The 18,191-nt window shown below is 32.1% G+C and overlaps 1 protein-coding gene across 1 annotated transcript in view; it reads left to right on the top strand.

The window, feature by feature from the left end:
* LOC148619881 (uncharacterized) overlaps positions 1-18,191 on the top strand; it is a 67,680-nt gene that overhangs the window by 33,315 nt on the left and 16,174 nt on the right. The window contains 10 exon segments of the mRNA XM_088580254.1: positions 9,556-9,654; positions 9,895-9,936; positions 10,236-10,328; positions 10,829-10,927; positions 11,333-11,431; positions 11,673-11,714; positions 12,014-12,106; positions 13,593-13,691; positions 14,226-14,288; positions 16,604-16,619. Of these exon segments, the coding sequence (XP_088436380.1) occupies positions 9,556-9,654; positions 9,895-9,936; positions 10,236-10,328; positions 10,829-10,927; positions 11,333-11,431; positions 11,673-11,714; positions 12,014-12,106; positions 13,593-13,691; positions 14,226-14,288; positions 16,604-16,619 (745 nt within the window).

Raw genomic sequence — 18,191 nt, 5'->3', positions numbered from 1 at the left:
GGACATTTTTTTTTATTAACATTGATTCGCTCATATGGTCTTTACTTAGATATTAAAACGCTATATTTCAAATCAGTTCTTGGTATGACATGGGTTGTGAACTTATTGTTTGACTTATAATGCATCGTGATTCTCAACCCCGCATGACGAAATTTGAATTCATGTTACATACGATGCGGACACAACTTTTGTACGTATAAATTGGTCTGCAGCTGGCATGTAGGTTAAATGCTAGTAGTCCTTAGTTTTTTTTTACATTTGCGCAATGTATATTCAGTTTCTTTATTTTCGCCGTTGTAAAATGGGACTCAGACCTTAGTGTGTTTAGTTGTGTAATATTTTTTCCACAGTGGTCAGATTTTAAAGGACGGTTGCGATCATGTCAAAGTACTTTAATTCTGCCGCATGTTTTGTGCCTGTCCCAAGACATGAATTTCTGGCTTCTCTATTTCTTTTTTTCGTTTTCTCCTTTAGTTATTTTTTATGTTACGTGAGTACTTAGGGACAACTTTTTCGCTACCCTGTGGTGTGAGGATTTACTCGTCGTTCATTGAAGACAAATAGATGGCCTTGGGCTGACATTTTCATCCGGTGGGATTGTTGTCTCTTTGACATATAGACGATAAGTAATCTCGCTATATTAAACAAAGAAATGTAAATTTACTATCAAAATTAAACTTGATTGTCAATATTCGTTTCATAGTAAATGTGTTTATAATTGCAATAGTATGACTATAACCGGGCAGTTTTTTTAAGGCCGGTAGATAATAACAAGACTAATCTCAAGTGGATTTATTTGCATGGGAATCAGGAGTGGCTTCCGTAACAACAAAACCCTTAACAATAAAATAGACATTATAAATACGGTGCAATGATGGATAACTTTTTGCATTTGTATTAAAGTTGCACTTCAAATTATAAAAAATACGAAAAAATGACACTAGCAATTACAAATGCTCATAAATATGAAATATAATTTCATCAGTGGTGCTCCTATGCACAATATAGTTTTAAAATATAATAATGTAGCGATTTCGGCAAATGTATCTGCCGTAACATGTCTCCTACAGAATGGGGCACACTGTGATGCAACAGATGTAATGGTAACTATTATTTTTTTTTCTAATTGTATTATTCTAATAGAATAAAGGCTGGATTTAAAAATATCTATTTTAATATAAAATGAGAATTTTTCGTCGTTGCATTATATAACATTTAGTATTTCCAATTATTTACTAAAAACTCAAAAATCATTATTTTCCATGTTATCTTTACGATGATTTTATATAACGATTGATATTGTTTTAAACAATGGTTTCACAGTGAATGGTAAAAGTGCCGAGGTAAATGTAATTATTGTTAAATTGTTAATGTTTAACATAGGTAACTGTAGTCCTTTTGATTATTATAATTCCTAGACAGTCTTCCATCAATATTAACGTGAGGACCTAAATTCTCTTCAAACATCTGACTTCTTCTGACTTTACACTGCGTTGCCAAATGATCAATTTAAATCCTGAAAGTATTTCCAGGAGTTTGTATGAACTATAATTAAGGATCTGCAGTACAAATATTGTGACAAACGAATTTTTTATAATCTTTTTTGGGGAGATTATAAAATTGAAATGGACTATAACGTTTCTTATGATACCAGCCAATTGCAGCTGTTTCGTTTAAGGTATATAGATTAACACCATTGTACTAAACGAATCGGGTCTTGGTTTATAAATATCAAAAGAGGTCGTTACAATTACATGCACTACAGGTAAGTATTCACCAACTAAAAATAATCACATGCATGTGTTCATTATGAGCAGTCACTCAAGTATATTTTTATTTCACTGTTAACGTCTCAATGGAGGTATTTCGAAATGCATACTCTATCAATGCATATCATTGTGTATCTGGCTCTCTATCTGACCGTCTACATAACAATGTCAATGGACAACTACACTTTTTTCTTACATTCTTATGAATTTGGCTTAAACATATCAACTTAGTTGTAACACATTTTTGAAGCCTAGTGAAATATACAAATTCTAGAAAAGTGAGGGTTTTGAGGCTTTCATTAATGGCAATATTGCCAAAATTATTCATCATTTGAAAAAAAAACTGTTTAAATTTTTTTTTCGCACATATTTACTCCCAGAAAACTACATTCAAATCCAGGAAACAAACTTAATTTTTGGGTGTTGACACAATTTCTTTGTCAGCAATGTTACCAACAGGTGACCAAAAAGTACCAAATGAATAGAATAAATGGCGACATTAATGTCAAATGTATTGTCAATATTTGAGTGTCAATAATCATTTCATTATAAAAGAGTATGTATAGTTTTAATAATATGACGTGCAAAAGCTGCAGTATAAAAATGCACATAAGTTACGAAGGAAATTGCTAAATATGCAGAGGGGGCTGGAATCACATATATAATACTTAGGTAGTGTTTAAATATGCAGACTGAAGAATAAAATACACATGAATTGATTTTATTTGGAAAGTGGGGTATAGAAGCGAATTCTACATACCGAGAAAGATTTCATTTGCAGACTGGAGTATAAAAAGTTATATTATATGCTCCAGGTGTTATTTTGTATACCGCCTGGAGTATGAATGCGCGTTCATGATTTTATTTGAAGACTGTGGTATAATAGAGCATTTAGCATACACAGGGAGTGTTTTTTTTATGCCGACTGTTGTATATAAGTTAATTTATCACACACAGTGATCATGAGTGATTTTATGTGCAAACATAAGTATAAGAGTATGTAACGTACACCGGGAGCAATTTCATATCCAGTCTTGAGTTTGAAAAGGCATACAGTATACACAGGGAGCAATTGAACGTGCAGACTGTGGTTTGAAGTTCTATATAGCAGTAACAGAGAGTGATTCAATATGCATACTTAGGTATAAAAGTGCAAACTTATTTATATGAACTATATAATTCAACAATTAAATAATATGTTTAAAAAGTCATGAGCGCCTCCTATGAATACTTGAAAAAAAAACCGCCTTCAAAGATACTTACTTTTTCTTTGACCTTGCGAATAGAGATGTCACATTCTGAGACGTGTTATATATATATATAGGAAGGTCTGAAAAATTCCCAACGATGTTTGAACTGTCAAATTTGAGATGCAAATTTTTGGTCGTTCCGTCCACGGGACTCGAACTCGTACCGCTGTGACATCTATTGCAACACCGCCTGCACTAAAGTCCAGCGCCTTACACCACTCGGCCAGCTAGGATTAATCTAGGGCTCTAACTTGGTAAACGATGTATGGTAGTACGAGACAGTTCATCTAGGTGTTATTATGTAGGATAGATGATCAAATTAATGATGACGACGTTACCCCTAGCAGAGCTATTGAAAAACAGTACTTAAACGGGTGTTACACTGACACTTTTTATGAATAGAACTAATTATGCGTACCCAACTTAGAAGTAGGTCAAAATGAGCAAAATGCACAATTGGTTCTATTCGTAAAAGGTGTCCGTATATAACATACGCGTAAAAGTGCTAATTTTCTTTAACTCCTCGGACGTCAAATCATTTTTTGGACAATTTTGTCTAAAACAGATGAAAACAACCTTTACGTTGACAAAGCATTGTTAATTTTCCAATAAATTGTTCAAGACCATGCATAAAAACGATAAATATCTAAGTGGGGAGGATAAATATTATTAATATAATCCTTATAATCCTTGTAATATGACGATGTTCAAACAAAATGTTCTGCTTAAAATTTGAGTTCAAAAGTGACACCCCTTTTGAAAACTTCATTAATTCCCCTCCTTTCCTATGTACACCTGTTACTAGATATGACATTTGCGTTCCTTTTCTTTGGTATTTCGGTGTCAGATGTTCCAGAAAATTCTCCACTAGGGGGTTGGAGGACGTCAGAGATTTGTTTTATTTGTCTTTCACTTGTCCTTTTGTATGCCCCGGCAGCATCACTTTTGTGGCCAGCGCGTTCTTTTATCAGTTGCTCATCCTAATTATGATGAAAAAGTGTGGTTGTGGTGGTTACCTGAAAAAATAAGAATGCCACTGTTTGATTGTGTAATATGATTTTTTAAAAATCAATAAGATCTAGCATTTAACTCCACACCATTTTTTAACAAAGCATGATCTTACAAGAGAAGTGCCAATTTTACTGCTCTAACAAAAAAAAAAAAAAAAACAAAAAAAAAACAAAAAAAAAAAAAAAAACATTTATATATTGAATCGGTCACAGTATGTCATTCTAACGGCTGGGCTACTATGAAGACGCTCTGGTCGACTACCAGACCCCACGTGGTGCTGGGAGCATTTCCCCTACTCTAACTGGCTTGGAAGTACGTCTACGGAAGGGTGAATTCGGTAAACCCTATTTCTGGCTATTAATATAAATAAACTAGTAGGCCACGCCAACAATTACCAGACCACATTTATTGATCGCTGCGTTTTGTCTATTTCCTACATAATAAAAATACCCCCACCACAAATGAAAAAAAGAAAAAAAAACATAGCAAATGTAATTATAAGAATTTAATGTTTCATTTTGGATATTTCATCGGCGTGTATAAGCGTCGATCGTTGGCTCTAACACTATTTCAATGAAGCGGTCGCCAACTTAGGGCATGGAAATGTTACAAAGATCAATGTTTTTACGCGCCGATGAAACAAAAAAAGAAACATTCAATTTATATATGTAAGTAGCACTCAAGCTAAGAATCTTGCACAATGTGATTTATGGATAAAAAGCAAACTTTTATATATTTTTTTTATATTTTGTTTGTATTTGAATATTGAACAAAAATCAATATCCAGTTTTTCATATAACCCGCGTTCTTATGAGACGAAAATTAAATAGAATATATTGTAAATTTCAAAATAAAGGGAGATAACACTGTAAATGACCCTAAAATACAATTGAATCTATTGGATTTTTACTGTTGATTATCTCCTAATAGCAGGCAGATCTGAATGAATAATTCCAAATTTCATAATATAGACAACAAAACAACTGAATTACAAAACTAAAAGTATGTAGAATTTTTTGGGGTGTCACATTTTTCAGATTTTGCATGATTCTTACAAAGACGACTACATAAAACCTGAATAAAATAAATACCTGTCGAAACAGAACAATTTCACAGTCCAAAAAGGATTGGGTTTCGACAGTTTTTAGAGTGATGATTTTAAAATTTGATTAAGTATTACCAATGTATCAATTTAAAAGCTATTTTAGCTTAATGACATTGTTGTTTTGATTTTAACCTTGGGTACATTTCGAAAAGCAAAATTAATCGATCTTTTTCATAGATTTTGATAAACTAATTAATTTACAAACTATTCAACAGTTCATATGTGTGTCCACGTAAAATTTCAATACATATACTGAAATGATCCGGCTAATTAATACATTGTCAAGTACATCATTACATATTCTAAAACAAATTTTTCTGATTTTTTTATGAAGCATTTTACATGTACCAACCTCAACAACAAAATAGGAAAGCCAGAAATGCAATTCTTCATCGGTGATTGCCGCATTTAAAGGTGGGGTCAGAGTGTATGGGTCAGTTGAAGAATGTCCATTTTTTTCTGGTAAAATCATTTCGCCACCGTCCCCAGGCATCAAAGGTATTAATGCCCCAACTTTTCTTTTCACCGTGTTTACCGGGAAACCTTTATCCTTGACTTCTCCCCATTTCTTCGGTTGTTGATGGACGGACAAATCTCTCGTTAGATTGACTGGGTGTCAGTTTGAAATCGTCCCTGTTGTCAAGATCAATACTTGTTCACTCAGTTCTTCTTCAACATCAAATAGTGTGTCGCTCATTGCTCTACATTAACGCAGTGTAGCTCCGTTGAACATATTTTTATGAACTTGGCCCAATCTATGGGTCCACTCGAATATCTAAATATTTTTGAATGTATCAATTGTACTTGTTTAGACGTGGATAACAGAGGCGGGTCCATAGATTTTGAATAGACAGATTCAATAAAGGGGGGGGGGTGGGGGTTCCAGGCAAGACTGCTCTTTCATACCAAATTGTGCTCGAAATTAATAAAATATTTAATTATAATTGTCTTGCTCCCTGGATTCGCCTGTGGATTATTTGATTGATAATTTAAAAACAAAACAACCGAACAAAAAAGGAATATCATGTACATTAATGATAATGCGCGATTAATTTTAGAATAAGCTAATTAAAAGGTCCTCCCATATACTAAAAAAATGTAATACGGCGAGAGAGGTGATGATATTGACTTCTTTGTATAAGTAAACAAAATAAAGATATGTAAGCGTTAGTGTTTACTTATACATGTATGTCATATACTCTTTTCAATGTTTGTAATTTACATTTCTGTCTATGCACCATATTTTACCTCAATTACTATTCGACTTTTCTTTCTCATTGTTCATGTTCTATATAACATTAAAATATATTTTACACGTATCTATACAAATGTCAAGGGCGAATCCAAAACACTTTGAAAAGGAGGGGTGTCAGCCGGGCTTCGTCAGAAAAAGGGGGGTGCTATGACATTATTTACAATTTTTTGTCAATTTTACACATGACAAAGACAAATGTTCTATTAAAAGGGGTTTGCCAGCCCCCTGCATCCCCTTTGGATTAACCTTTGGATTTCAAGTAAATGATAAGATTAAATATTGAGCTGAACAACCGTTACCGAACAGATTTTCTGCACTCGTAGACAGGTCAAGTGACCTCGTCGCCTGCGGCGCCTCGGACCTTGACCTGACTACTCATGCACAAAACACTATACGGTAATGGTTGATAACCACCGGTTCTTTTGTTAACTTTGACCTGTATCTAATACATAAATCAATATTATACAAACGTCTGAGAATGTGACGACTCCATTCGCTACACTGATCCATCGGATCCAATTGATACAGGGAAGATAATTTAAACGTATAAAAAGGTCTGAAATATTCCCAACGATGTTAGAACTGTCAGATGCTAATTTTTGGTAGTTATTTATTTATGAGAATAAGACAGCTCTCGTGCCTGAAATGAAGGGTAATTACAAAATTACCGAACTGTTAAAACCTAGGCAGAAATCTAAAGATAAAGTCCAAAAGGAAGATATCGTGATTTGATGAGTGGTGGTTCTCATGTGTTTCTAAAGTCTACGTTCTAAAAACAATCACATATATTTTTTTATTGTCACTAGACGTCTAGTATAACGCACTGTAGACTTCTATTTGCCCATTTGTGACTCTTGTGTGCAAAATACAAACTTTTACTAGAATAAGAAGAATTATGGCTACTTCAGAAGATGGAGGCTTTTAAGTACCATTCCATTTTCACGCCATTTTTCCATTGTGCATTTCAACAAAATATGACCTATCAATATCTTAAGAAGGCATACTTTACAAACACTTTGATGGTTATTTCTGGAGATTATCAGGTACAAATACTTGGATAATGCAATAAAATCTCTCGATTTTTCCTTCATGTGCCACAACTTATTCATATTTTGCCCGATTCATAAATGGAGAAGTACAGTTACGATCACTTCAAACCTCTATTAAATTCTGTCAGGAAAACTGTTCTACCACAGTAGTTAGAACAGAAATCCTGACATATCATGACATTGTCGAATAGAGACTGTCTTGGGTCAGAACACATTTTTCCTTATTCCCTAACAGTTCCTCACAGAAACTGTCCTGGAACCTGACAAAGAAAAATACGAAAAGCTGTTCTAAACTGTCATACCTTTGGACAGTTCCTGATATTAAATCTTGCCATTCTGTGTGACGTAATTTAGAACAGGAAGTCAGCGATTAAAAATGAAATGTGTGTGACCAATGTGAATTAGCAAATCCGATTAGGAAAAAAAAACTGATTTCAAAATATACACAGCCGGGAAGCCAGTGACCAATTATGTATCTCCTCCCGTTACGTTACTCTAACCTAAAGGTTTTTCGTGCAAAGGAAGATAATGAAAATTCCACCAGAGGGCATACTAATCGTTGAGCATTACCTATGGTTGTTTACATCGGGTACTTCGAGAAAATCGTTTGCTAATTTAAATAAATTAAGTGGATCCGTGAATATAAAGAAGAAAAAGTGAAAGAAAATTGATTTTATCACGTAAAAACAAAATTTCAACCTTCAGTTTTTGGTTGTTCATAAAATACTGATGTAGAATTCAGAGTTGCATTGCTGTTACTTTCGGTACCAAATATGGCGGGAACATGTGTGAAATTTTATAAAGCATACACAGGGAATAATTTAATATGTCTATAATTTTCTGGCATAAATATCAATTATATAATTCAACAATAAATAATTATAAAACAGTAACGACCCCCCCCCTTGAATAATTCAGAAAATCTATAACCCTCTATTAAAACATTACTATTATTTCTATGCCCCCTACTGTTTTGCCGGCCCACCCCTGGAGATAAATGATAACCGGTCCTTTAAGGATTGGTATTATAACAAATAATTTTGTATTAATACTTTTGTACGCTTTAACTATTTTAGTTTACTAAATTTAACTGTTATTGATGTGGTTTCTCTTTCAGGAAAAAATATTCTGTTCTCTATTTCCGTTATTTTAAATGTGTTTTTATTATGGTAAAGTATTATTTTATCTCTGTTTCGTAACTTTTTGCTCAGTTTGTAGACCATTTCAGTGAGTAGATGTGCTCGGTATCCATAACAATGATAATTGTTGGACATGATTAACATTTGGTACATATGTTTGGTATTTTGTATCTTAGAATGATAGATACTGAATATTACATGTCGAAATCTGTATCACATATGGTATCAACCTGAGACTAGTGGAGAACCCTGTTAAAGTGCATACTGATTTTATATGAATCATATAATTCAACAATAAATAAATATTTAAAAAAACAGATTACTATTTTTTCTTTGATCCACAGAATTATTTTTTTCTTTTAAAATAATATAATTATTTTTCCCTTGATCCCTACATTTTTGCCGGGCAACCTCTGGAGATAAATAATGATCGGTCTCTAAAGAAATTTTTATTATAAAAAATAATTTTGTAACAATAGTTTTGTTAGCTGACAATATTTTTGTTTACTGAAATTCACTGTTTGGTGTGTGTTTCCTCTTCCAAGAAAAACAAATAATCGGTTCCCCATTTACTTGATTTTAATTACATGTGTGTTTATATTGGTATAGTGTTACGGTTCTGTTATCTCTGTTCTGTAACTTTGTAGTTTTGTAAATTGTTTAGTGAGCAAATAAGCTCGGTTTTCACAACAATGTTTGAAAAAGTAATCGAAGGAACCAAGGTTATAGCGGTAATCAAAAGAATGTAATCCAGGAACAAAGACCAGGCATGAAAACAGACATATACAACAAAGAACATAAAGTAACCAAAATCATACATACAAAGTAACAATAGAAAATGAGGAAATGAGCAATGAAATTATATATTGGATATGATAATGGACTGGTCAAATTGAACAACATATACCTCCTTGGAGTGAATTATATAGATGTGTACTTAGCCTAGACATTTGACATGTATTTGTTTTCTTTTTAAGGGAAAAACACCTCTGCATCTTGCAGCGATTTCGGCAAATGTATCTGCCATATCATGTCTTCTACAGAATGGGGCACACTATGATGCAACAGATGTAGATGTATTATCTTTTTACTAATTGTATTATTCTAATACAATAAGGCTGAATATAAGAATATATATTTTAATGTAAAATGAGACTTTTCATTCGTTGCATAATATCACATAAATTATTCTTATTATTTTCTTCAAACTTAAAAATCATTATCTTCCATGTTATATTTACGATGATTTTATATAACAATTGATATTATTTTGTTTCTTTTTTGTTTTCTAATATATGTCGTTTTTTATGTCCAAGGGCCAAACAGCTTTAGATTGTATTGCATCGGCATTTTCCGAGGTAGGATTTTAGAGATCAGAGATCACTTTTTTGAGAGAAAAGGTTTCCTTGAATTTGGAAAAGTAAGCCTTTGTTTTAAATAATGCAGTTTTGAAATATACATGTAGTGAAATTTCGTTGAATGACATTTACCTAGAATTCTTCATCATATGCACTTGAGGAGATTTGTTTAACGATTTTTGTTGGCTGATTATTTCTTGTTAGTTCAAATATATGTGTTTTGGCGCATTGCTTTTAAGTGTTATGAAGTTATAAATGATAAGTTACTATTCAATACTTATTCTGTTTTTAATGAAAAGACACAACTCCATTCTGCTGCAAGATTTGGAATTGAGCCTGCTATTGAATTCTGTTTAAAAGATGGTTTCACAGTGAATGATAAAAATGCCGAGGTAAATGTAATTATTGTTAAATTTTCAATGTTTAACATAGGTAACTATAGTCTATTCGATTTTTAAAAATCTCCGAAAATGTATTTCTAGAAATTCTTCTTTTAAGATTTACTTAAGAACCTAAATTCTCTCGAATGATTTGACTTTTTTACAATACGTTGCCACATATAGTTTTGTAAATTGTTTAGTGAGCAAATAAGCTCGGTTTTCACAACAATGTTTGAAAAAGTAATCAAAGGAACCAAGGTTATAGCGGTAATCAAAAGAATGTAATCCAGGAACAAAGACCAGACATGAAAACAGACATATACAACAAAGAACAGAAAGTACTAAAATCATACATACAAAGTAACAATAGAAAATGAGGAAATGAGCAATGAAATTATATATTGGATATGATAATGGACTGGTCAAATTGAACAACATATACCTCCTTGGAGTGAATTATATAGATGTGTACTTAGCCTAGACATTTGACATGTATTTGTTTTCTTTTTAAGGGAAAAACACCTCTGCATCTTGCAGCGATTTCGGCAAATGTATCTGCCATATCATGTCTTCTACAGAATGGGGCACACTATGATGCAACAGATGTAGATGTATTATCTTTTTACTAATTGTATTATTCTAATACAATAAGGCTGAATATAAGAATATATATTTTAATGTAAAATGAGACTTTTCATTCGTTGCATAATATTACATAATGTATTTTTATTATTTTCTACAAACTTAAAAATCATTATCTTCCATGTTATATTTACGATGATTTTAAACAAGGAACAAAGACCAGACATGAAAACAGACATATACAACAAAGAACATAAAGTAACTAAAATCATACATACAAAGTAACAATAGAAAATGAGGAAATGAGCAATGAAATTATATATTGGATATGATAATGGACTGGTCAAATTGAACAAACAAATACCTCCTTGGAATGAATTATGTAGATGTGTACTTAGCCCAGACATTTGACATGTATTTGTTTTCTTTTTAAGGGAAAAACACCTCTGCATCTTGCAGCGATTTCGGCAAATGTATCTGCCATATCATGTCTTCTACAGAATGGGGCACACTATGATGCAACAGATGTAGATGTATTATCTTTTTACTAATTGTATTATTCTAATACAATAAGGCTGAATATAAGAATATATATTTTAATGTAAAATGAGACTTTTCATTCGTTGCATAATATTACATAAATTATTCTTATTATTTTCTTCAAACTTAAAAATCATTATCTTCCATGTTATATTTACGATGATTTTATATAACAATTGATATTATTTTGTTTCGTTTTTGGTTTTCTAATATATGTCGTTTTTTATGTCCAAGGGCCAAACAGCTTTAGATTGTATTGCATCGGCATTTTCCGAGGTAGGATTTTAGAGATCAGTGATCACTTTTTTGGGAGAAAAGGTTTCCTTGATTTTGGAAAAGTAAGCCTTTGTTTTAAATAATGCAGTTTTGAAATATACATGTAGTGAAATTTCGTTGAATGACATTTACCAAGAATACTTCATCATATGCACTTGAGGAGATTTGTTTAACGATTTTTGTTGGCTGATTATTTCTTGTTAGTTCAAATATATGTGTTTTGGCGCATTGCTTTTAAGTGTTATGAAGTTATAAATGATAAGTTACTACTCAATACTTATTCTGTTTTTAATGAAAAGACACAACTCCATTCTGCTGCAAGATTTAGAATTGAGCCTGCTATTGAATTCTGTTTAAAAGATGGTTTCACAGTGAATGATAAAAATGCCGAGGTAAATGTAATTATTGTTAAATTTTCAATGTTTAACATAGGTAACTATAGTCTATTCGATTTTTAAAAATCTCCGAAAATGTATTTCTAGAAAGTCTTTTTTTTAAGATTTACTTAAGAACCTAAATTCTCTCGAATCATTTGACTTTTTTACAATACGTTGCCACATGATCAATTGAAATCTCGTTTAAATTAAAGGACAAATTTGTAAATCTTTTGCTGATTTCAAAAGCATGTTGTTTTAGGTTACAAATATGTTTGTGGAAATACAATTCTGAAAATATTTTCCTGCATTTGTTTGAACTATAAAAAGGAACTGCAATAAATAAAAGTAAAAATGAGTATTTTTCTCGATTGCTGTGTATTCAAGACTCCAAAATCCGAATCAACACTTTTGACACTAGATGAAAAAAATTGAGACATATTTTTGGCCATTATGATACTTAAGAACTCTTTTATTCATAAAACTTTGCGAGAATTTAAGTTGGGCATCATATAGATATGTAGCAATTATCGTCAAATGCTTTTAAAAAAAGAAATAACCTTTCTTAAAGATTTTCATCATGAATGGGAAAAAAGAATGGGGAACTGTGAATTGAAAATTAGGTAATTGGCATAACAGAATGAGGTAATAAGGACTGCAAACAGTTGGAATTTAATCCAATAGGAAAGAGTAATCAAGGGAACCAAGGTTCTATCGGAAATTGAAAGAACCCAATCCAGGGACAAAGATCAGACATTGAAAACACAACGATGAACTTTAAATAACCAAAATAACACAAACTATGTATAAAAAAAATAAACTCTGACTCCGCTAAAAACTGGGAGCATGGACCAGGTGCACCGGTACGATAAGAGTCCTCTGTTTTTCTAGCCACATCCCCGAGCTAATAAAATTTCAAGTCCAGGGTAGACGAAAGGGGTTGGAAAAACTATGAAACGTTGAACAAATAAGTTTTCATGATGTAGATGGATACAACGTAATGATCCGCGAGTTCATGATGACGATTATAAAACTTCTGTTGTTTTGGCTTTAATCTTGTAGCGACATAATCCTGGTCCGAAAGTTGCAATTGCGACAATGTATTGATTTTTTTCAAAAGTTTCATTAAATTGTACTTATTGCAATAGACTGTTAACAACTAATACAAATTTAAACTTATTCATCATAAAGTACTAAAATACCATATGTTAGCTATTATTTGAGAGGATATAATACACATACTTCAATTGATTACGGCCTGGCATTGAAAAAGTGATTTTCAGAACAAACAAATTTCTTTTTATCTTCTTGTGAATTGAATTCCCAATGCCAATTCAACTGAAGAGATACACACAGTAATTTGAGCTCCTGTATTTCCGTCCGGCTTGGAGGCTTTCAAAGAGTTTATTGGGTTTTCATTTACTTCATTGATCGAACTTACGTGTAGTGCAAGCGTATTACTATGTTCATAAATTCATCCACATTTCAATAATAATTATTTTAGGGTCATACGCCACTCCATTTGTCTGCTATTTTCGGTCACACAAATATATCGCATACCCTCTTGCAGAACGGGGTGGATTTTGACGAAAAAGATTTTACGGTATACATATTTTACATTTAAGTTTGTAATATAGTTGCTGTTTAAATTACACTTGACTTTTTTTCAAAGTGTACTGAAACAATCAGGAAAATTATCATCGACCAAAATTTTGAAGTTCAATATTAAAAAATAAATTGTTTAAAATAAGTACTAAAGGCCAAAAGAATATGAAAAAGGAGCACAATTGATGAGTTCTTCTGGGGATTTGCAAAGAAGCTACAATAATGTGTTACCATGTATCATACGCAAAATGGAGCCTCATGGGTTTCAAATTTTGTGCTACGACAAATTTCTGTTGTTCCGACCATTCTGACGAATTAGATATTTTATACTCTATGGAAATGAGAAAAAAATTGTTTCAACCGTTTAATACTCTAGATCCAGGATCATGCATCGATATATGCAATCTGAAGAAAGATATTTTTTATAAATACAACACGCATGTAAAATGTAAAAAAAACGTTATGAACTATGCATACTTTTTAGTTTGGGTGTTTTAAACAATTAAACAATATATTTTTTTTTACTGTGAAGGGCATGACGGCGTTTGATCTAGCAGAAAAATACAACCAACAGGATGTTTTGAAACTGTTCAAGGTAAATATTGGCATCAATCTTTGTAACTGGCAACAACAATAAATTGATTGGTAGAAGATATTATAGGGGCAAATTAACATTATTTATGAAAAACTCAAACTACCTAATGTCTTAAATGATAAATACAAAACTGTTTTAATTTGTATGGACATTTCAAAAAAGACATACTTGAATTTGATTGTGGAATATAGTAGAGATAATATTGTGGCTGATCTATTCCGTATTAAATGTGTGTATTAATAGGAGCTAGAACTTGCCCCTCCAATCGAAACGGTATTTTGTTTTAAATCACTAACCCAGGCAGAAACCAACCTCGATGAGAACAAAACAAAAATTGCGCTCTCGTTTAGTGTAGGCAAAAAAGTGAATACTGTTTCTGTATAAACATATATTGATCCAATCACACATGCTACAAAATCAGACTTTTCCTGTAAAGATTACAATATTGATATCTCGTTAATCGCATTTTTAACGATTCTGCATGGATTCATAACATACACGTATATTTAACTTAATTGATTACTTTAAACTAAATATACATGTATATGCATGAATACATATACACTGATATAAATAACTTTATAAATAAATGCAACGAAATTAAAAGAAATGAAAATGCAATTATGAATTACCAAGAAAAAATCAAATACATAAAGCATTGAAGGCAGGGTGAAAATACTTGTAAATTTGAAAGGGTTCATATAGAAAAAACAAATATAATGTCTCGGTAGTGGTGGATCCTTCCGTGGTGGCACATGCATTAAAATAAAAGTATCAACCCAAAGGTACAACTGTCAATGATTAATTAAGGTATAACGGTTCAAATGTATATATCGCAAAGTATCGCAAAGTTCACATATACACATAAAGATGAATGCATAATCCATAATACACAGACGCATATCAATGATCATTCGTTACCCTTTGACGCATAAATCATAGTTATTAAAACCACCGACGCATATATCCATAAAAACATTGACGCATAAATCGTAAAACAATTGGTGCATAAACCATAAACCCTTGACACATAAATCATAGCCATTGACCTGAAAACTACAGTAAAAAACATATGTCAGTCACAATATTTAACCTCAAATTAAGCTAAAAACAACATTTCGTAATGAAAAAGTATTTTAACACTAATCAATCAAAAAACACAAGGGAACCTCTTGTTTATTTGAAACTTCTATGAGCCTGTTATTTATTTGTGTTCTAAAATAAAACTTTACTGTTAAATTTAAAAATGCGTAGAAAAACATTAAAAACGGAATAATTGAACGTTTGAAAATCGATTTAAACAGTGTTTACGCTGAAAGTAATGAAAATAATTTATTGAGAGAAAATCTTGTAGAAAATACACAAAGTACACATCGGTCTCTGATTGGCACTATCAATCAAACACATTTACAAAATACCTTTACAATATGATTGAAGTTTTACCAAAAATGAAAGTTATTACGAATAATATAAATGACATACCTCTTTGGGCTCACTAACGGCCCATAAACAAATAATTTCCTATCAAAATATTTACACCTAGAACTACTTAGACTGGTTACAAGTGTATGTCTAGTGTTTTAAAAAATACTTGAAAAAAGCTGGAAAACATCATTTGTTATGGTAAATCAAATTTGTTATTCAGGATGCCATGTGCATGTCCATCTAATGATCTCAATCAGAACATCTAGTGCCTAAACTTTTATTTGTATATCATGACATTGTTATCGCGAATCGTGAAAAATCTTTATTTGATATAATGGGATTAATTATATATTTTACTGAATTGACATTTTAAGTTATGGCATGCAAGATTTCAATACATTTGTTCTACACATATGCTTCGAAATGTACTTGTGCTGTGTCTACAAGTTACATCGTACGTTTTAATGGGTTTTATTATCAGCGATATCGGGATATTTTTACGTTCTATGCAACTAGAAAAAAATACCATAAACTTCACAATTCAATTTTAAACCACGAAACATCATCACGGCATTAAAGATTGCTTCGAGGTTAAGAATTTTTCCAACATTATTCCTATCCAAAGAAATCATCGTTTTATATGTCTATTAGGCAAAAGACACCATAACCACTTGTCATGTCCTGTTAACCTTACATGCATATTCGATCATTACAGGTCTCAGAACCAATAATGGCCTATCGCAGCCTTTTTTTCTTCCCACAAACGAAAATTATAATGATATATGGGAGATAATTGAAAATAGATAGGTTTCAGCCTGTACTGGTACATTTAATTATAAGCACTCCAATATATTCACATAAATACAATGTTTATTTCTATTTATTTCTAGAAAATTTTATCTTCAGGTAAGTAAATACACGTTAACATATTTATTGACAAAAAATCTTTTTTTACTATACATTACAAATATATACCAGCAAGCAAAGCCCAAAAACAACATTGTTTTTGATCTACAAAAAGTATTGTATCCAAAGTTTATTATCAGAGGTAGACGTAGCAAATAATAGTGATAAGACTGAAACTGTTACCACACTCTCCGAAGAAGAGATATTGGGAAATCATAAATATGTGCCGTCCTGTTTTGGTCTCTTTACTAAAGACTAAAGATAATTGTGATCTACAGTCTATGTTCTGGATTCCACAAATCCGCAAGAGTCAATACAACCAACGTTACATAGGTGCATCTGCAAAATGTACCATCAAACTTCTTTCAAAACTTTTAACTTCTATACTCATAGCTGTCATAGATTGTTTCCAGTCCTACCACGACACTTGTTACTCCCATAGTGATATTAATTCCATGTGTGTTTTGACAAATTCGACAGAACTCCTCGGGACCGTCAATTCAAGATTAACATCATAATATAATAGCATTAAACCTATGATTTTTAGTTCTATTCCCCATAATCAATTAAAATCCTGACCCAAAAACATTATACATCGTTGTTACTAACAAAAAAAGTATATGTAGTTCTTGGTAGATATTCCTCTCATTTTGTAAAAAAAGGAAACATTTCCAAATCATCTTCCAAACATGTTTAAGAAGATGTTTTCAAATGCAGGATTTTTTTATCGATACAATATTTGTCCAGTGTAGTAGACGCGTCATTCAACAAACGGCCAAGGGGAACAAATCGTGTTCCTCTACTTGCTGACCCATTGCTTCATTCTTATGAGGCTGATTTTATAGCAGATCTGGTCCAAAACAAAATTGTTCAACTAGGTCCTTTAATTTCAGTTTTGCTATATAGATGATGTGTTGTCGTTAAGGAATCCTAGATATATCGCACCTACCCCAAAGAACTTGAGATAAAGGATACTACAGGCACTATGAAGTCAGCCTAATATCTTGACCTACCCTTCGAAATAAATGGTAAAGGAAAACTACTGATCAAACTATACGACAAACCCGTTTCATTCCGTATTGTCAACTTTCCTATCATCTGTTGCAACATCCCTCCAGCACCTGCGTATGTTACCTTCATATTACAATTCAAACTTTATGCTAGAGCTTGCCGTAACTACTTTTTGCATCGCACCAGATTTCTTACAATTTGGCTTCTGGAACAGGGGTATGTTGCTACAAGATTGAAGTCATCAGTACAGAAGTTTTATAATCGTCATCATGAACTCAAGGATCATTACGGTGTATCCATCTGCACCATGAAAACTAATTTGCCCAACGTGTCATCGTTTTCCCTACAGTTTCGTCTACTCCGAACTTGACATTTTATGTGCAACTCGGCGGATGAATCTAGAAAAAGCATAGGTCGCTTACCCTTAGGTCGATGCACCTGGTCCATGCTCCCAGTGTTGAGTTGTGTCCAACTTTCTCAATTACCTTTTCTTACTCAATAAATTAGGGATTACCCATTTAAAGTTTAAGTGTGTTTTATACCAAAATGTTACTTATCATT

The sequence above is a fragment of the Perna viridis genome, chromosome 4, assembly GCF_037379345.1.
Source record: "Perna viridis isolate PV_CMFRI_1.1 ecotype Kerala chromosome 4, ASM3737934v1, whole genome shotgun sequence".
In the NCBI taxonomy this organism is placed as follows: Eukaryota; Metazoa; Mollusca; class Bivalvia; order Mytilida; family Mytilidae; genus Perna; species Perna viridis.
This window is presented reverse-complemented; position numbering and strand designations above follow the sequence as displayed.